This window comes from Chelonia mydas, chromosome 25, assembly GCF_015237465.2.
Source record: "Chelonia mydas isolate rCheMyd1 chromosome 25, rCheMyd1.pri.v2, whole genome shotgun sequence".
Classification (NCBI taxonomy): domain Eukaryota; kingdom Metazoa; phylum Chordata; order Testudines; family Cheloniidae; genus Chelonia; species Chelonia mydas.
The window spans coordinates 4,022,704-4,042,466 of NC_057858.1; the positions used below are offsets into that span (position 1 = coordinate 4,022,704).

A 19,763-nucleotide genomic window follows, 5' to 3' on the forward strand; every position below is an offset into this window, starting at 1 on the left:
CTGGCCTGGGGGCTAAACTCCAGCAGGATTTTTGTCCAAGGACCTGTGAACACCCAGGATCAAGGTGGCCAGTGTAAAGGGCACAGCTTGTGGCCTGCTGGAGGCAACCTGTGACTTGTATCTGCAGCGCCTAACAAACCCTCCTCGCCCCTGCCGAGTCTCAAATCACACCCCAGCCTGGGAGGCGGCCTCCTCCCTGGGAGGCTGCCCAGCCTCACCCCTAACACCGGCCCCTCTCCCAACACCCTGGCATGGAGATCGGCGACTTGGGAGGGGCCCGTGGGAAGCAGAGGGAGACCAGCCTCCAGCTTATTATTAAAGAGATTTTTATTCACTTCACACAGTTTTTTAAAAAGCATTTCACTGAACACAGGTTGTATGAAGAAAGCTCACCTACCACCCCCAGCTGCTGGGCAGGCAGCCCCCAGGCCTGGCCTCTCTCCCCCATGCCCTAGCAGCTGAGGGGGAAGGAAGAGCATTCCCCAGAGACACCCATGGATGCCTGGTGGGTATTGGGCCAAGAGCAGCCCCCCTTCAGCAAGGCAGGGGACAAGCCCCCTAACCTGGCTCCACCTGGCTGTTGCTTCCCCACTCAGCAGCAATGGGGATTCCCTGCCCCGCCAGCCCCACTCAAGACATGCTTTTAAACCTGCTCCCAAATGCTCAGATGCTGCCTGAAGTGCTGTAAACCACCCGCCCCCCCCGTCTCACCCCCCAACCCCGACCTGGGAGAACTGCAGTTCCAGGGGAGTTGGTCAGAGTCAGTGATCGCGCAGCCCACAGCACGGGCGCCCGCGTTGCCCCGCTCTGGTGTGCAGACCTTGGCATGTGAGGGAGGCCCCTTTAGGCCCTCGGGAAATGCTGTGCACGAGGGTGTTGCTAGAAGCCCTCTGGCTCGGAGCGGGGAGGGATGCGCCGGGCATGCCGACGTTTCAGAGGAAATTCCTGCAGGAGTTTTGAATTTTAAAAGGGGCTGTTTCTGGAGCCCTTTGGAGCAGCAGCCTCATGCCCGCACCCCAAGATTTCACCCTGAGCCGCCGGCTCCATTCCAAGGAAAAGGGCATTTCTACCACCCTAGGACACGGCAGCCAGTACCCCACAGCCCGGGCTGCTGCATGCACGGTGGTGTGACCACGTCTGCCCCAGGAGCATCGCCGTGGCATCACTCAGACCCGGGTCAGGAACGACAGGTTAATGCTGTCAGGGATGCGGATCTCATCCAGCTGCACGGGAGAGCAGGAGAAGGGCAGGTGCACGGGGAACAGGTGAGCTGTGTCTACCAGCAGCTGGCAGGGGCCGGCTGGAGTTCGGTCCGCCAGTCGGTTCTGTGCAGGGAGAATCAATCCAGTCTCCAGCAAGTCTTGCGCGTGTGCACGCACCCCTCCACCCCTACCCCCACCTCCCTCCTCAGTCCAGCCCCCCACCCCTCCCGACAGCCAGGGCTGGCTCAAGCACCCAGCCATGGTCCTGCTTGGAGCAGGGGGCTGGACTAGGTGACCTCCTAAGGTCCCTTCCAACGCTGCTATCCTCTGTTCTCAGCCCCAGGCTAAAGCAGCTCCGCCCGGCTGTCTGCCAGCAGCTTGGGGATGCCACAAAGGATAAAGCTTCCCCTGCCCTGCAGCCGAAGGGAGGACAGGAGGAGTGGGGCACAGAGCCCCACCCAGGAAACCGAGTTGGGGGGGGGGAGGGGGGAGAAGGGCTCACTCACCTCTACGCTGCTTAGGAAGCTGGGGCGGACGCGCTCCTCGAGCCCGGCCGCGGGGGTGTAGGCCCGCAGGATCCTCATGACCTGCAAGGAGGGAGCGCAGAGGTGACAGGACTGGACGGCGGCCCGGAGGCTGCGCCTTGTGTGGAGCAAGAACTAGAGCCAGGCTGGGAATTCAGTCTGCCCGGGGCCCTTCCAGCCCTGCCCAGGGGCCTCAAGCCAACCCAGCTGGGACTGGGGCCGTTTGCTCTCTGCTCCAGGCCCCTTCCAAGCCCACCAAGGTAGCAAGTCCCGAGCAAAGACCACAGGGCCCATCTGGTCCCCATGCCAGGGCCAGCAGGAAGCGGAGTCCTAGGGGAGCAGAGAAGGGACCCCAAGCATGGTCCTGGCTGGCAGAACGAGGGGCAGTTACAAAACGAGGGGCCCTAGGCACTAGCAGGAGCCCCAGGCACCCAGCCTCGGGGCTGAATCAGGGGCCACATCCTGGTACCAGCTCCCAGAGTCAGTTGTTTGCAGCCAGAGCGCTTTGCCTTCATGGGATGGGGGATCCCCTCAAGCCTGAGTTACCCAAATGCTGCCCTTTCCCTCCCCCCCCAGTCACCACTCCCTCCTTTAGGGAGCTTTGATCCCTTCCAGGGTGGCAGAGCCCAGGCCCGTGTCCTATCAGCCCTCCCCTCCCCCAAGCTCCTGGAGCAGCCGGTTACCTGCGGAGTGGACAGCGCCGTGCACAGGCCGCAGATGGCATCGGCATCTTCCTCCGTCGTCTTCTTCACCTGCAGCAGCTGGGCGGCCTGGATGAGGGGCTGCAGGACCTCCACGGCGCCGCTCTGCTGGAGGCCCTTGGCCCGCAGCCACTCCTCCAGCTGGCTCACGTTGTACCTGGAACAGAGCCCCACCGAGCCCCAGCCATGAGCCCAGCCCCTTAGGAGCAGCTGCAGCTGGGGGAGGCCTCCATGGGGGAGCCTGGGCGTCAGTCCGCGCATAGCGGGGCGGCGCTTTGCGGCCACAGAGCTCAGGAGCACTACGAATGCAAACGTAGCCCACGCATCCAGAGCGGCTCGGTCCCCCTCTGGTGCCGGGACCAGGGGATCGGCGCTGCGACAGCTCGTGTCTTCCTTCGCTCAGCCCAGGGGCTGATGCTTTTAGAGCCACACGTCCAAGGTTCAAGCCCCATCCTGCCCAGGACGAGGCTCCCTGTTACCCACGCAGCGGAGCGGGTGGCCCCAGTTTAAGCACGGTCTCCCCCCGCCCCAGACTAGTCAGCCAGGACGCAGCCCCCCGACACGCATGGGCCCACGGCCAGCCGGGATGCCCCTACGCCAGGCACAGCTTGGCTCGACCCAGCAGAACTGCCAATAGCTGCGTAGGGCCATGAAGAGTGAGCAGCCCCACTCCCAGCCAGCTAGGCGGGAGGAAAGATGGCCCAGTAGGTAGGACACTAGCCAGGGACTCTGGTGACCGGGGTTCAAGTCCTGCCTGAGGTCTCTAGCAGAGCAAGCCTCCCTGGGACTCAATTCCCCTGGGGGTGGGGGGGGGGGGGGATTACTGCTGCCGCTGTGGTGTCAGGAGGCTACATGCAGTCAGACTGAGGTGCCCCGCCAGCCATGGGGGGCAGAGCTGGACGGTAGCTGGGCCTGATGGCACCATAGGAGCCTGGCAAGTCTAGTTTTTCCTCCCCCTCTATAGACCCCACCTGGCCAGGGTGTTGGTTTAGCCAGGTGGGATTAGCCCTATGCCCGTGAGGAACCCAGCCAGAGCTCGGGAGGGTCCGGCTCCCAGTCCCATGCTCTGGAGGACGTGCCAGGGCCGCACCTGCCGAGCCCAGGTTAGGAGGCACGAAGCCCCCAACAGCGGCTGTAGCCCGGGTGGAGAGAGAGTCCAGGAGGCGGGAGGTGGGGTTCTTGGCCCAGCCTGGGGTCTCCCTTCCCCAGGCTAAGGCCGGCCGGCCTGGCTGGGGAGCATCCGAGCCCTGCTGGAGGTGGGAGGGGACGGACTGACCTGAGCTGGACGCCTTGACTCCAGGAACAGGCGTCCCTCCGCAGGAGCAGGTAGTTGAGGGCCACGCCACTGACCGTGAAGAAGAGCTGCCGGAAGGCCTGGCCCACGACCACGGGCTCCAGCTGGTGCCTCCCCAGCGCCTCGTGGAAGGAGCTGAGCTGCTGGAGGAGCGAGTCCAGCGTGTAGGCGGGAGCCACCAGCTGCTTGCGGTGACCGGGGGGCCTGGCCGACGACAAGCCCTGGATGGTCTCGCTCTCCAGCATGGCAGCGACTAGCGGGATGGAGGGGAGAGAGGCTGAGCTCAGCCTGGCCAGCGGGGGCTGAAATCCCAGTCCCCTTCCCACAGGGATCAAAGGGCCCCGTCCTGCTGCGGCTGGCTCGGCTCTCAGTGCCCCCCGGGGGCTAGGTACGTCCTGGGCATCTCTGGGCAGCACCCTGCACATGCCCTGTGACCCACCCCACAGCCACCACTCAGAGACCACTGCTCACCCGCTGCTGCGGCCAGACGCTGTGCTTATGGGGCTGCACCTCCAGGCAGGCTCCTGCCACCTGGTGAGTCACCTGCCCCTCCTGCCAGGGCAGCCTGCTCCCTCCCTCGCTGCCATTCGGCACGGACCCAGACTAGCCCTGCGTGCCATGCTCCCAGGCTGCAGTCGTTCGGCCAGGCGGCTCACGGGGGTGGCAGAACAGGGTCCCCCCCCTCCCTGTCCAGCCCATGCCATAGATCTCCTCACCCCCTCCCCCCCGCCCACAGGAAGCAAAGTGGCAGGTCACTTCCCCAGCTACCCTCAACACCCAGAGGGTCACTTGGCAGGTAATGAGGTCCCTGTATTGACAGGGACAGGGGCCACTTGCTCTCAAGACACCAGGTCTTCCCAGGCCTAGCCATGGCATCCCTGCCTCAAGCGCCGAGCCAGGAGCCAGCTCTCCACTGCCCTCACCCCTCGAGCGCTCCCGGGAGGCCCAGCCACGCAGCACGGCCCCAGCCAGTACCTACCAATCATGGGCTTCAGTTTTTTCTGTGCCACGCGGATCAGCTGCTGGTGGAGCTGGATGGCCAGGTCTCCCAGGCTCTGGCAGTGGCTGGCAAGGTCCAAATTCCTCAGGCAGTGCTGGTTCTGCTTGGGGGTGTTGCCCAGCCGGTAGCTCTGCAGAGAGCAAATGGCCAGGCTCTAGGACCGAGAGGTGCTGGGTTCGAGAGAGCTGTGGGATAGCCATGCCTAGGGACCCACCCCAGAATCCACAGTACCCTGACGAGCAATAACTGTTCGCGTCTCCCCTCCAGAGTCCTCCTCACCCGCGGATCTTGGAGCGCCTGACAGGTCAGTGACTAAAGATCAACTCCGTCCGCACCGCCATGAGCTCCCCTGCCCCCCTCCCCGAGGCAGGCAGAGTAAAGAACCCAGCAGTACCTGGTATCCCCATGGTACAGGTGGGACTGGCCCCAAAGCCGCCCACGCATCCTATTCAGTCTAGTGCTCAGAGCATCCCCGGAGGATGCTGGGCTCAGGGACTTCCATGGAGGGGATCTGGCTGGGTTCTCCTCAGCCTTCTGGGGCAAGATTTGCTGGTAAGAAGAGACACCCCCTGACACACCATCAGCCGCTGCCTAATTTGAGGCCAGAGGGTCTGGGTTGCGGTTCATCATATAATTGTAGGCATGTCAGGCTGGAGGGGACCTCGAGAGGTCAGACTCCAGCCCCCTGTGCTGAGGCAGGACCAAGCAAACCCAGGCCATTGCTGACAGGCATTTGTCCAGCCTGTTAAAAACCTCCAGTGACGGGGATCCCACAACCTCCCTGGGGAGCCCGTTCCAGAGCGTCGCTACCCTGAGAGTTAGAAAGATTTTCCTAGTATCTAACCTAGATCTCCCTTGCTGCAGATTGAGCCCGTTACTCCTTGTCCACTGAAGGGAGGACATGGAGAATTGATCACCGTCCTCTTTGTAAGAGCCCTTAACATATCTGAAGGCTAATCATCAGGTTCCCATCCCCCAACCCTTCAAGACTAAACATGCCCAGTTTTCGGCTCTTTTCTCATACTTGTGGCTAAATGAGAGAGAGAGTGTCCAGAGGAGAGCAACATCTTCCCTGAAGTGTGGCACCCAGAACTAGACCCAGGTACCTCTGCCTCACCGGTTGTTCCCCCGTTTGACTTTTCCTGCCTACAGCTGGTGTGAAATCAGCAAGGTGAAATTCAATAAGTACAAGTGCAATTTGCTGCACGGCATGGCAGGCAAAGAGCCAGTACACGCAGGACGGTGTAAGCCAGAGGCATCCCATCGGAGCAGCAAGACCATGGCCCGGCCAGATCCTGTCTGAGGCAGCCAGAGGCTGAGGGCTGGAGCGACTGACCCCCAAGGGAGAGAAACTGAAGCAAACAACCACTGAGCAAACAGTGGGCCAAGACAGGCCTTTTGGCCCAGGCCAGCGCCAAGGACTGACTCAGCACCACCTTGGTCTCAGAATAAGCTAGGGGGAGCCTACTAAAGGCAAACTGCCCTCCCCATGGGGTGCCATCCCTGTGCCCGCTGCTTCCCGGCTGTGATCTGTTCTGCAGCGCCCCCCAGCCGGGGGTTCAGGGCCGCTGGTGTTGCCGAGGGAGGCGAGGCCAGCCCGGGCCAGAGGTGCAGTGCTGGAGCAGGCCCCGTGCCCTCACCTGGTCCCTGCCGTACTGTCTCAGGCAGTTGACGAGGCAGCAGGTATTGGCGAGCCAGAGTGCCACCACGTCGAAGTCCTCGCTGTGCTTCTGCGAGCGGGAGACACAAAGCGACGCATCAGGCCAGGGTCAGCGGCCCAGGAGTTTGTGGAGAGACTACAAACTCCAGGTAGCACGAGGAGACTTTGTGCCAGGCAGCTGCCCGGGCATGGGCACACCAGCAAAGCCAGCCGCTGCTTGGGGGTCAGCACCCCACACAACTCCACGCCCAGTCAGTGCTAGGGCCAGAGGCTACTCAGCAGATGCAAATGGCTGTGTTCAGCCCAGCCGAGCCCCTCCTTTTGTGCCCCTGGCCGCCACGGGAGGCCTGGATTGACACTTGCTCCCAGACAGCCCAACCAGCATCTGGGCTCCTCCCAGTCACCACTGGGCCTGCTCCAGAGACACCCCGATTCATTGTTCACAGCCGGTGGCCACGGTCCCACTCTCAGAGCACACGGCTGGAGGCCTCCGGCAGCGCTGGTTCAGCTGTGCAGGGCTGTGGTAGTGCCAGCCCTACACCCCGGTATCTGAGCCCCACGAGCCCCCGAGTGCATGCTCAGTGCAGCCACAAGAGGCAGGGGGAGCGGATGCCTTGATCCCTTCTAGCCAGACCACAGCAACGGAGCCAAGGGGCAGCTGAGCAGAGGGACCCCACAGCCATTCTTGGGTCTGTGATTAATGGCTCCTCTGCTGTACAAGCAAAGGGTCCCTTCAACTCAGCCAGGCCCCGGCCTCTCCTCCTTGCTGGCCCCCAGCAGCCTGCTCAGCTGGGACCGAGGCAGAGCCCCCGGTCAGAGACCCCACTCCCTCCTGGAAAGGGAGAGCAGGGGTGGGGCCTCCTTAACCCAGCACAGACAGATGCTGCGGAGAGAGGCAGCCAGGCCAAGTATGCTTGGGATTCACGCTCACGAGCTCAGAGAAACGGCATTGGTGCTGGAAAGCACTTCCTGACTTAGGCCATTTTACAGATGGGGAAACTAAGGCCCAGAGGGGCAGTGACCTGCCCGAGGTCACCAGGCGGCTTTTGCACGGCGGAGATAGAACCCAGGTGTCCTGGCTCAGTGCCCGGCTTTTGCTTCTCTGTTCTGCCCAGAGCTCAAGTTGATCGGGGTGCATGGTGCTACACAGGGACTGCGGTGCATGACTGAACACGGCGATGGGCAAACGGGAGAAGGGCTGGACAGACACAGGAGTCCAGACAGGCTAGGACGAACCGGAGATCCGGCACCGCTGGGCCGTGGCAGCGGCTGGGAAGTAGCTTCCTGAGCGACAGGAAGCTCTGATGAAGTCACAATTCTAGCCAGGCTCCAGCTGGGCTGAACCGGTTGGTTCAGTTTCGATTCAGAGCCCTCACTGCTCAGCCAGGCACGAGGGAAGGCTCGGACTCCTGGGTTCCATTCACAGCAGTCACTGGCTCCTCTGGGCCCATTCTTCTCCCACCAAACCTGTGGCCTGTGGGTAGTTCTCCCACCCCCAACCGAGTTAGCACAGCAGCCTGGGGCTTTGGGGCTAGAGCTGGGCCAGCAGCAGCAACCTCCATCTCACGGTGCTGTGGGGCCCCAGCTATCAGGGTAGCTGCCGACCAGGGAAGCAGACTGAGGCGGGGCGGGGGAGAGGAGAAGAGAGCAGTGTCTGCGGAGAGGCAGTAAGAGCCCTGTTGCAGCCAGTGCTGGGGAGGAGCAGTCACTGCCCCAGACCAGCTCCGAAGTTACTGCTGGAGACAAATACAGTTGCAGGTGGAGGGGCGAGGCAGCAGGATGCATGGCCTGGCCAGCGAGAGCCTGTGCTTTCTGCAGGGCCCAGCACTCCCGGCTGGGGGGCTGTCAGCCTGCAGACGAGCCCCCGAGAGATAGGGATTAATATCACGGCAGTATTAGTGTTTGCTCCCTTCTCCTTTCAGGCCCAGGCCCAGAGCCAGGCCGGCTCACAGGGGACTGACACTGCAGCGAGAGCCGGCTTCCGCTCTTCCCTCCCAGCCATCGGGGCTGGACACTCCTCGACAGGGCTCTCACTGGGAGCTAGGGGTCTCTTCCCGCCTCCTCATGCCCCGCTGGGGCAGCGAGACCTCCCTCCTTGCATCTCCTCCAACCCCTGCCCCCCAGAGACCTCCTGGCCTCTCCCTCCACATAGGGGCCAGAGGGGGAGCAGGCAGCAGCCCAGCCCTCCCTGCTGGCAGCCCCACACCCAGGGAGCGGAGCAGCGGGACACCCTCAGTGACTGAGGCCTCCTCTGGCCAGACGCAGAAAGCCAGCAGCCTCCGGCTCCTGCTGGCTGACCCCAGGGAGACAACCTGCTCCTCCCCATCTCCACCGCCCAAACAACGCCCCCCCCCAAATCCACCCCATGCGCTTAAGGAGGTGCAGGACGAGGCTCCCTGCCCCTCAGAGCCAGGCAGTGGCCCAGAGCAGCCATGCTGACCCAGCCGCTAACGGGAACTGCAGGGCCCCAAGCCATCCTCGGCGGGCACTGTCATGAGGGTGGCATCACAGATCCCCAGTAACTCCCCAGCCCCTCCCCCAGGTCATACAAGGACATGCCCAGGGTCTGCAGGGGCCATTTCTGGGCAGCTCGGGCACGAGATGGAACAATGGGGGGGGGGCACACACCAGCGGTGGGGAGCCAGCGTCTGAAGACAGCCCCTCAGCAAGCTGGCCATTGACTACAGCGGGGCCACGATCCCCCCGCCCGGCCTGCCCCCCGCCACCGTACCTTCACCACCCGCTTGATGCCGCTGACGGCGGCAGTGAAGAGCGAGCGGACCCTGTGCTCGTCGGGGATGGAGTCCGCGTGCCGGAAGCACATCAACAGGACATAGGCCGGCAGCACGGGGAGGGCGCCAGGGCTGTGCTGCGGCTTGAAATCTGCAGGGCGAGAAGGGGACGAGGGAGTGCGTACAGTTCTCTCGGCAGCCAGGAGACTGAGGTCCGAGCCACAAGCCACAGGCTGGGTCCTGCCCCACCGGAGCTGCCGTCCTGACCACCGGAGGCAACGCCTACAGGGAGAGGGGTCATAGCATGCAACTACGTGCCCGGTCCTGCTTGGAGCAGGGGGCTGGACTAGATACCTGCTGAGGGCCCTCCAACCCTGACAGTCTAGGATTCTATGAACAGGTGGGACAAGGCAGGCCCTGCATTCAGTGCCCCAATTTCAAGCCCCCTCCCATCCCCCGAGGGAGCAAAGCTCCTACTAGCTTCAGCAATACGTCGTCTGACCCCAAACTGGGCCCATCACCTTCCGGACAGAGCCCGGACCCCAAGCCTCAATCACCCTTTTCATTACAGCCAAGCAACTTGAGCTCGGGCCATGCTCCTCTGGGGGCTGGCCCAAGCTGCAGCAGGACCATCACCCCACCCTGTTGCTAGCACCTCTCCAGGCACAGCCCCCTCTGCTCTTCCTCAAGGAATCAATTCTGAAGCACTTAGAGAGGAAAGTGATCAGGAACAGTCAGCATGGATTCACCAAGGGCAAGTCATGCCTGACTAATCTAATTGTCTTCTATGACGAGATAACTGGCTCTGTGAATGAAGGGAAAGTGGTGGACGTGTTGTTCCTTGACTTTAGCAAAGCTTTTGACACCGTCTCCCACAGTATTCTTGCCAGCAAGTTAAAGAAGTATGGGCTGGATGAATGGACGATAAGGTGGATAGAAAGCTGGCTAGATTGTCGGGCTCAACGGGTAGTGATCAATGGCTCCATGTCTAGTTGGCAGCCGGTGTCAAGTGGAGTGCCCCAGGGGTCGGTCCTGGGGCCGGTTTTGTTCAATATCTTCATAAATGATCTGGAGGATGGTGTGGATTGCACTCTCAGCAAATTTGCAGATGATACTAAACTGGGAGGAGTGGTAGATACGCTGGAGGGCAGGGATAGGATACAGAGGGACCTAGATAAATTGGAGGATTGGGCCAAAAGAAATCTGATGAGGTTCAACAAGGACAAGTGCAGAGTCCTGCACTTAGGACGGAAGAACCCAATGCACTGCTACAGACTAGGGACCGAATGGCTGGGCAGCAGTTCTGCAGAAAAGGACCTAGGGGTTACAGTGGAAGAGAAGCTGGATATGAGTCAGCAGTGTGCCCTTGTTGCCAAGAAGGCCAATGGCATTTTGGGATGTATAAATAGGGGCATTGCCAGCAGATCGAGGGACGTGATCATTCCCCTCTCTTTGACATTGGTGAGGCCTCATCTGGAGTACTGTGTCCAGTTTTGGGCCCCACACTACAAGAAGGATGTGGAAAAATTGGAAAGAGTCCAGCGGAAGGCAACAAAAATGATTAGGGGACTGGAACACATGAGTTATGAGGAGAGGCTGAGGGAACTGGGGATGTTTAGTCTTTGGAAGAGAAGAATGAGGGGGGATTTGATAGCTGCTTTCAACTACCTGAAAGGGGGTTCCAAAGAGGATGGCTCTAGACTGTTCTCAGTGACAGCAGATGACAGAACAAGGAGTAATGGTCTCAAGTTGCAGTGGGGGAGGTTTAGGTTGGATATTAGGAAAAACTTTTTCACTAGGAGGTTGGTGAAACACTGGAATGCGTTACCTGGGGGGGGGGGGGGGGTGGAATCTCCTTCCCTAGAAGTTTTTAAGATCAGGCTTGACAAAGCCCTGGCTGGGATGATTTAGTCGGGGATCAGTCCTGCTTTGAGCAGGAGGTTGGACTAGATGACCTCCTGAGGTCCCTTCCAACCCTGATATTCTATGATCACAGGCTATTGGGCATATCTACCGCTAATAGTCAAAGATCAATTAATTACCAAAATTAGGTTATCCCATCATACCATCCCCTCCATAAATTTATCAAGCTTAGTCTTGAAGCCAGATATGTCTTTTGCCCCCACTGCTCCCCTTGGAAGGCTGTTCCAGGACTTCACTCCTCTGATGGTTAGAAACCTTTGTCTAATTTCAAGTCTAAAACTTCCTGATGGCCAGGTTATATCCATTTGTTCTTGTGTCCACATTGGTACTGAGAATAAAGAATTCCTCTCCCTCCCTGGTATTTATACCTCTAATATATTCAGAGAGAGCAATCATCTCTCCCCTCAGCCTTCTTTTGGTTAGGCTAAACAAGCCAAGCTCTTTGAGTCTTTCATAAGACAGGTTTTCCATTCCTTGGATCATCCTAGTAGTCCTTCTCTGTACCTGTTCCAGTTTGGAATCATCCTTCTCAAATATGGGAGACCAGCACTGCACACAGTATTCCAGATGAGGTCTCACCAGCGCCTTGTATAATGGTACTAACACCTCCCTATCTCTACTGGAAATACCTCGCCTGATGCAGCCCAAGACCGCATTAGCTTTTTTCACGGCCATATCACATTGGCTGCTCATAGTCATCCTGTGCCCTTGCACTACTAAATTTCATCCTATTACTATTAGTCCAGTTTACAAGGTCATCCAGATCTTCCTGTAGGATATCCCGGTCCCTCTTTGTATGGCAATACCTTCCTGCTGTGTCATCCGCAAACTTTATTAGCACATTCCCACTTTTTGTGCCAAGGTCAGTAATAAAAAGATTAAATAAGATTGGTCCCAAAGCCGACCCCTGAGGAACTCCACTAGTAACCTCCTTCCAGCCTGACAGTTCACCTTTCAGCATGACCCGTTGTAGTCTCCCCTTTAACCAGTTCCTTATCCACCTTTCAATTTTCATATTGATCCCCATCTTTTCCAATTTAGCTAATTCCCCATGTGGCACCATATCAAATGCCTTACGAAATCTAGGTAAATTAGATCCACTGCATTTCCTTTGTCTAAAAAGACAAAAAACAAAAAAACCAAACCTGTTACCTTCTCATAAGAGCTCAGTCATTGCTCATAAGCACAGAGCCACCCCTGGCCTGGCCCAGCACTAACCAGGGCAGGGCTGGAGACTTCCCCATCCACCCCAAATAAACTGAACCCAATTAGCAGGCAGAAAACCCCCATCCCTTTTCAAAGTCAGAGCTGTCCATTCGACTCAGTCACCCCTTCTCTGCCTGCTCCCATGTAGGGTCCCTGCCCTCATTAAAGGGGGCAACTCAGCCTCATCTGCCTTCCTGACAGGACAGCAAGCCAAGCGCCGCTCACACACTGCCAGTCTACAGCCCACGGCTCGATCTGAACCGGCATTCACCCCCACGGTCCCAGCCGGACCCCCAGGTGTTCTGCCAGTGTAACTGCGTTACCCTGCAGGTTTCAAAGGGATACCGTGTTCTTCACTCCCTGTGTAGCACTGATGTGCTCTGCCCCAGAACTGGCTGCTTTTCCGGGGGCAAAAAGCATCCCGAGAGGCCGGGATGAACAGGTCAAGGAGTGTTTGGTTGGAAAGGGGAGCTGCCGTGGAGGGCACAGTAGCAGAGAAGCTTAGCGAAGTTCTGGGCCATCGGGAACATCCCATTCCCAGCTGCTCCTCGTGAGATGTCTGGTGGTTAGACAGCCACGCGCAATGTGGAAGCTCGGGAGCAGCCTGGGAAGCCCAATGCCCAAAGCACCTGCCCAGGGATCCTTCCCCCGGAGGGGCTCAGAAAGGGGACGTTTGCCTCCCATTTTGCACCTCACCGTTTTCCCAGCTCCAGAGCCAATTTTCTAGCTCTCCTAGTGAGGATTCTCTTCGGGCACCTCCCTCCCCGGTTGTCATCCCCCCAAGCAATCCACACTTCCTCTTTCCTCACATCAGTCCCAGCCTGCTGCTCCGTGAGCGCCTTCCCATGAGCCGTTCTGCACGCCATGTTCCAGGGGCGAGACTGGCACCACACGGCTGCGCGTGACGTGACTGATGTCTCGGCATATGCTGCTCAGCATGCGACAGGCCCCGAGGGAGTCTGTGTTACAGGCAAGTCACTAGGGATAGGAGAGTCCCGACCCCTCCAGCTCTGCAGGGTCCTGGGCCCTGAGCTTCGAGCCCATGGTGAACCTAATCTGTGCGGACACAAGGGGGTTTGGCTTGAGCCAGGACTTGCATTGCTGTGTAGACAGACCCTTAGCCCAACCCGTGGGGCTTGTCCCCCACCTGTGATGATGGTCCTGATGAGGCGCCCTTCATCCTCTGCTTTGCACCCCAGCATGCCCTCGAATGCCCCAGCTGGATGTGGGACATCAAGGGGCCTTTCCATCTCTTCCACCTTCACCTTCTGCTCCAGCCACTTGGCCTCTCTGCTTGCTGCGCAGGGGAAGGAGCAAGAACATTAGAGTCAGAGCATCTGCTTGGATCTGGGGCCATGTAACCTGACTCCCAAGTGGGGCAGGGACTGGGGGTCCCACCTCTGCCCATACCCTGCCTGGGGAACTCCTGCCAGGAAAGCTGGGCCCCAGGCAGAGGGATATTCAGAACTAGAGGTTGCTCAGGCCAGCCGGAGGGACGGAAGTGGTCCCACTGGGTTGAGAGCAAACCAGATGGATGCTGCCAGGCAGCCCTGTACAGCTGCTGTTGGCGAATTAAGAGGCGAGCAAGTGAAGGGTTAATCTGCGAATGTCCAGTATCCCATGGCATCCACCAGCTTTAATCAGCTGCCTACAAACCCAGCTGGCACCTCCCTTCCCCATCAAACTGCTCCCTGCTCTGGGGGTAGATCTAAGAGGGGGTGCTTGCTGCTCTGAACCCCCCAATAGCAAAGGGGACACTGCATCACAGCAGTCGGACCCTGCAATTCACCAGGCGTTGCTAGCCCTGCTCTCGGGTTGGCAGCTATGCTGGGGGTCTGCTGTGCTCAGCGGGGGGCTTTCGGGGAGCACAGCCCATCCTAAAGCATGGAGGTTTACAGAAGGGCCGTGTGGGAGCTTTACCATTAGGCGACAACACGAGACACAAGGCGAGCCCAGAACAGCGGCTAAGAAAAGCCACTTTGGTAGGTCATCTGTTAGCGAGAGGCTCATTTCCGCTTCCTGGCTGCAAAGCAGCTCTCATGCAGACAGGTAGTGACGCCCCCTTACCTGCCCTGGGGCGTCGAAGGAAAAGCAGAAACGCTGGCGTGAGCGGAGCTCATGGTGCGCAGATGGTCGCCTCTGCCCTGCTGCCTTTGCTGGCATAGTGGGCCTCATTGGAGGCAGGTTAATTGAGAAGGGACTGGGGGACCAGGGGCCCCAGGGCTTGGCAGGGCCATTACCAGGCCTGGGGCAGAGCTCGGGCCCATCCCACCAGCCCTCCCTGCTCCTGCGGTGCTGAAGCAGAGCAGCGTTTCTGCTTGAAGCTGCTGCGTCCAGGCTGGGGGAGGCCGTCGGGAGCAGAACCCTGACTTTAGGCCGGCCACAAAGGACATTCACCCCCCAGCCGGTCCAGTCACAGGGGGCACCTGCCTGTGAGATCCTGGATTTGCTTCATGGAGGTTTTCAGCTGCTTCCGAAGCTTGAGCATGTTCTTCTCCTGCCTCTCCAGCTGCCCAGCCAGATCCTGGAGGGCACAAGGGGAAAGGACAGACTGCACCGCCGGTACACCGGGTGCTCGAGGGGGGCCTCACTTTTCAATACACCCTCCCAGCCAGCAGCAAGACCTCTTCGGGCAGGCCTTGCAGCAGATGGAAAGCAGCAGGCCAGAATGCTGCCCCAGCTACTGCCATCTAATGGGCTCCTCCGTGGAGCCCGAGTCCCAGCATGCAACGTGCCCTCAAAGAGCCCGCATGGGGAGGCAGGGGGTGCGCTCCACCGGGGCGTTTACCCAGCACGCTGAGCAGCAATCAGCCTTCTCTGGCAGCACAAGCCCCAGCCTGGCCGCTCAGCGAGCATTTAAGCGCGTGCTCAGTTATGCAATGTTCCCCCCAACCCCCTCCCCCTTTACCAGGTTCTCTCTCTTCAGCTGGACTATCTGGTGCTGGAGCCCGTCTTCCTCCTGATGCAGTTGCAGGTCCTGGATCAGGCTCTGCTGCTTCAGGGAGCAGATGTCCAGGCGGAGACCTTCCAGCTCCTGCTCATGCTGCAGCTGCTGCTCCTGCAGCTGGCCCTCGAGTAGCCTGCAAGGAAGGGCAATAACTCGGAGGTGCCAGCGACTGGCTCACCAGGCAGGAGGTTGGTGAGGCCTCACAAATCTCTATGTCCCTCTGTGGGTGAGACAGGCAAGTTTTCCCCCCCATTTTACAGCTAGGGAAACCGAGGCGGGGTTGATGCGGCTTCCTCAAGTCAAGGGCAGAGATCGGAATAGAACCCAGAAGACTTGACTCTGGAATTTCTTGAAGTCTCCACAGTGTGCTCTGAATCTTGCACCTCTCACCATCAGCGCTCTGACCTGGTTCTGGCCACCCAAACCCATCTCGCCTCTCCACCACAAGGGTGTCCCTGCAACCTCAGACAGCCTGCTGCTCCCGCAGGGCCATCCGCCACTGGAGGGCATCCCCCCAGGGTTGGTTTTTAAGCCTTCCACTGCAGTGTTATGGAAAACCCAGACATGGCCGAGACCACTGAGCAGGGGAAGCAGGTCTGTAAACAGACTCACTTATTGGAAACCCGGACGGCATCATATGCATATTTCAAGTCTTCCTCCATCATTGAGTCTTCCTCTGACATCTTCTCCGGGCTCTTGTTCAACCCCAGGATCTCTGCAATGTTCTGCTGGGGAGAAGGAGGAGACTGAACCTGGCCGTTCAGGCAGCAGGCCCCCCCACCACCCCCAAAATTGCTGCAGCGAGGGACATCATGGGTGGGAGTCTCACCCGGCGCTTGAAGATCTCAAATGGCTTCCTCTCATGAGCCAGCTGAGCCTTGGCCCTGCGCAGCTCCTCGCGGGTCCTGGCCAGGTCCTCGGTGACCACATTGAGCTGACCCAGGAGGAGGAGATAAGCCTTCTCGTAGGGGTCCTGGCCGTCGTCGTCGTTCAGCGAGGAGGGAGGGCTATCGGATCTGGTCCTCCTCCTCTCGTTTCTCTGCCTCCAGCGGCCCCTCTCCTGGTCAGGGGACTGTGGGGAGGAAGGTGTGGGGAGAGAAGGAGGTGAGGAGATGCATTCAGCGTCCGACACACCAGGGACTGTACGCAGACACCAAACCCCACTCAGACTGGACCATCTGGCTGCACCTGATCCCAAGCTCTGCACTAACTCACCACGAATGCCCCAACCCACAGCCCATCTGGCACCCTCCAGGAGCGAGCGGAAAGGGCAAGCCTGGCATCTGACCACCCGGTGGCAACCGTGGGATGGCAGGACAGGTCGGCCTGGTTAGCCCAGTTGCACACAGGAATGCTGGTCACATCTACTGGGAGGCAGCACAGGCGGAGTGGACGCCAGGGTTTATTCCTGGCTCTGCCACCAAGCTACGAGCTCGGGCACCTTCCCCAGCTGACGAGATCTCACACAAGAGGGGAGTTTCCGACACAGGAAGCGCACAGAGCCCTGTGCGACAGGTGCCAGTCAACAGCCATGTCTTTGCACGCACTTACTGGGCTGAACCAACGAGATCACCAGCGCAGCCCACCCAGTCAGAAGGGCCTTCCTACTATTCCCAGCCCCAGTTCGATGCCAACGGGACTGGCAGCTGGGTGCTGCCAGCGCTGCGGGGCAAAGGGCTGGAGGGCATGCTCCGGGACGCTCTTCTTACTGAAGGGCGAGTGAGGCACCGGACTCTCGGGCTGCCCAGTTTGCAGCCAAGCTGGGCTGATCTGGAGCAGGGATCAGACAGGATGCGAGGGGGCAAGGACTAGAGAGGGAACATCTGGTCCCCGGCAGCTGGCCAGTTCTGAAGGAAGGACTTCTAGGGCAGAGCACGGCTCGTTCCAGAGCCCAGACGCTCGGCTTCCCACCAGAGTCAGGGCAGGAGCAAAGCCAGTTTGTTGATGTGAAAGCGTCACCTCGCTCTGCGGGTCAGCATCGTCCCGGGACGGCGCCGTCGACAGAGACGATGGGTAGCTGCATTCGGAGTCCAGGATGCTGTCAGATGAAGGGGACCTTCGGAGGCTGGGGGTTTGCTGGAGCGGGAAGGTGATATAAGGGTGCATTAGACAGCGGCTCAAGCACCAGTCCGTGTTACATGCGGGGCTAGGGAATGGGCAGCAGGGTCAGCATGGGGAGACAGCTCAGACCACACATGAATAGCTTTGAGTGGGCACATGCTACCGCACCCTAGCCCAGCGGTGACAGATACAGGGTGGGTGCCTCTGTCCTCCAGGCAGGCAGCACATCCACTGGGAGTCCCGCCACGGGAACTGGAGAGATGTCCCCCCCGATCTCCAGTGGAGCGGGGCAGAAGTGGATGGTGCAGCTGTAACATTAGCTTAGGGCTGGGACTTTCCCAGAGAGCTGAAGGAGTCTGGCACCCAGACACCATGTGGAGTCACTGGGATTTGGGCTCCTCGCTGTCTCGAAAGCCCCAGCCAGCTTCGCGCAGATGGTGGGGATCTGTTCTCAGCGGCAGGGCAAGGCTCTGAACACAGAGTGACCCTGGGGCCACCACCGGGGCGCTTTGCAGAGCCATGCCCCAGCCCTGGGACTGAGGAAGGACACAGCACTTAAACCAGCAAGGCACCCGCTGCCAGGCTCCTTGCCCACCTACACCCAGTGCTGCCCATCTGGCCTCAGTGCGAAAATCCTTCAGCAAGCGCTTTCCTCCATTTAGCTGAGGCCTGTGACCCCTTGCCTGGCTCCCTGGGATATCTGGGGTGTCCTGGGGCCAGGGTATCAGCCCCACCCGCGCTGCTCACCTTGTGGAAGGCCACCTCGTCCTGCAGGTTCTCGCAGCACTGCTCCAGGCGGGCGCACTCTTTCACCAGGGTCTGGTAGCGAGCCCTCTCCCCCTCCAGCTGGCACAACAGCTCCTGGCTCTCTGCCGCCACACGCCGGCGCAGCTGGTCTGCAGGGGGCGGGGAGGAGAGCAGAGACGGTAACGTTTGCCTGCAGGCCTGGACCTGGGACGGGGAGCGTGACAGGCTCTGCTCCCCGCCCAGCGACCACCCTGGGAAGGAGCCTGGGGAGGAACGTCGAAAGAGGCTGGTTCCCCTTCAGGCTTAGGCGGCCAAGCGCCAATGCTGCGCTGCCCCTGGAAAACCGGCTTGCAGTCCTAGCAGGAGAGAGCCGTGCACCTAGCAGCATGGCCAGCGACCCCATGGATGCAGCCTCCAGGGCAGGCTCAGGCCACGCTACAGACCTCTCTGCTGGCTGGGCGCCAGGGCAGTATTTGATCCCCCGGGATAAGGCTGGGCACAGAGCTGGGGCAGTGACTGGCAGGAGCTGTTTCAATAACCAGCCCACCTTGTCTTGGGCGCCAGTCTCAGCTTGGCCAGGAGCTGCCTTTGAAGCCCAGTTCGTTGGTATTCGGAAAGCACCAACAAGGTGCTCCGCTTTGTACAGAACAGAGGCTGGGGCTCGGACCAGGAGGGAGGCTGTCCTGGCCATGGCACCCACCACCAGCCTGGAGCACAGAGGAGATCTGTGGGACATGCAGCAGCCTGTGATATACAGGAATCAGACCACAGGGTCTCACGGCCCCACACTATGAAACGGACACCTCCCGCAATGGGTTTACGTGAACACAAGAGCTGACGGCGCAGGGAGGGACTAGCCGACGCAGGGTCTGGCCTACGAGCTGCGCATTCCATAAAGCGGGGAAGTTTGGATTCACAGGTTGGTGAGTTAAAGCCAGAAGGGACCATTCGATCCGCCGGTCTGACCTCCCGCACAGCCCAGGCTGGTACATTTCCGATTTCACCCAGCTACCTCTGCGCTGAGCCCAATAACCGAAAGAGGCTTCTGCCCCACCCCAGGGAGGTGGTGGATCTTGGGTCTGAAGGTATCAAGTGAAGGAGACTCCCCCACTTCTCTTGGTAGCTTGTTCCAGGGGCTCGTCACCCTCCCGGTGAGACACTCGTGCCTAGCTGTGGGGCTCCACCTTCCTCAGGGGATTGGAGCAACGCTGCAGCTAGTGACTTGCAGGCACGTGCTCCAGGCTGGGGAGCTCAGACCAGGAGCAGCAGGGCCCCCCCACCCCAACCTTTGAGGCGGTACAGATACAGAGCAGTCTGACCTGCTTGCCGGCACCCAGCTAGCAGTCACAAGTTGCCAGCATCACCCTGCCGACAGAGCAGGGCTGCCCGGGTGAGCACAGCTGAGTCACTCACTGGGCTTCCACAGAATTCAGCCCCCAGCACAGCAGGAAAGGGGCTGGGGACTGGAGGGGCAGTGCAGGGTTTACCTTCCAGCTCCTGGGACTGCTCCATGATCCGCTGGTTTAGAGCATCCTTCTCTTCCTTCAGATTGGATTTCACGGCTTCGAGCTCAGTCAGGCGCTGGCGGGTGAGAGAGAGAGATGAGCGGTGGGGACAGACCTTGACAGCAGTCCAGAGCTATGGGGCGAGAGGACCTGCTCTGGGGGTCAGAGGCCAGGCAGGCTCTTTCACACGGGGCCATCACAGACTGCAGGGCTCATCCTTCCTCTACCCCGCCAACCAGCCAGGGGGCCTGGAGAGTAGTC

The 19,763-nt window shown here is 59.9% G+C and overlaps 1 protein-coding gene across 6 annotated transcripts in view; it reads right to left on the reverse strand.

The window, feature by feature from the left end:
• Positions 1 to 304: 304 nt before the first annotated feature.
• Positions 305 to 19,763, reverse strand: part of LOC102942335 (unconventional myosin-Vb) — a 67,509-nt gene continuing 48,050 nt past the window's right edge. The window contains exons 24-38 of one of the 6 annotated variants that reach the window (XM_043536140.1): positions 19,485 to 19,578; positions 17,998 to 18,146; positions 17,149 to 17,265; positions 16,019 to 16,270; positions 15,802 to 15,917; positions 15,151 to 15,322; positions 14,673 to 14,766; positions 13,390 to 13,539; positions 9,113 to 9,264; positions 6,362 to 6,451; positions 4,701 to 4,851; positions 3,704 to 3,974; positions 2,410 to 2,584; positions 1,709 to 1,789; positions 305 to 1,325 (exon numbers count right to left, since the gene is read on the reverse strand). In XM_043536140.1, coding sequence (XP_043392075.1) covers positions 1,167 to 1,325; positions 1,709 to 1,789; positions 2,410 to 2,584; positions 3,704 to 3,974; positions 4,701 to 4,851; positions 6,362 to 6,451; positions 9,113 to 9,264; positions 13,390 to 13,539; positions 14,673 to 14,766; positions 15,151 to 15,322; positions 15,802 to 15,917; positions 16,019 to 16,270; positions 17,149 to 17,265; positions 17,998 to 18,146; positions 19,485 to 19,578 — 2,223 coding nt within the window. In that variant the 3' untranslated portion in view covers positions 305 to 1,166. Of the gene's footprint in view, positions 1,326 to 1,708; positions 1,790 to 2,409; positions 2,585 to 3,703; positions 3,975 to 4,700; positions 4,852 to 6,361; positions 6,452 to 9,112; positions 9,265 to 13,389; positions 13,540 to 14,672; positions 14,767 to 15,150; positions 15,323 to 15,801; positions 15,936 to 16,018; positions 16,271 to 17,148; positions 17,266 to 17,997; positions 18,147 to 19,484; positions 19,579 to 19,763 lie in introns of all 6 variants that reach the window. The other 5 variants (XM_043536138.1, XM_037885955.2, XM_043536142.1 and 2 more) reach the window with 5 other exon arrangements.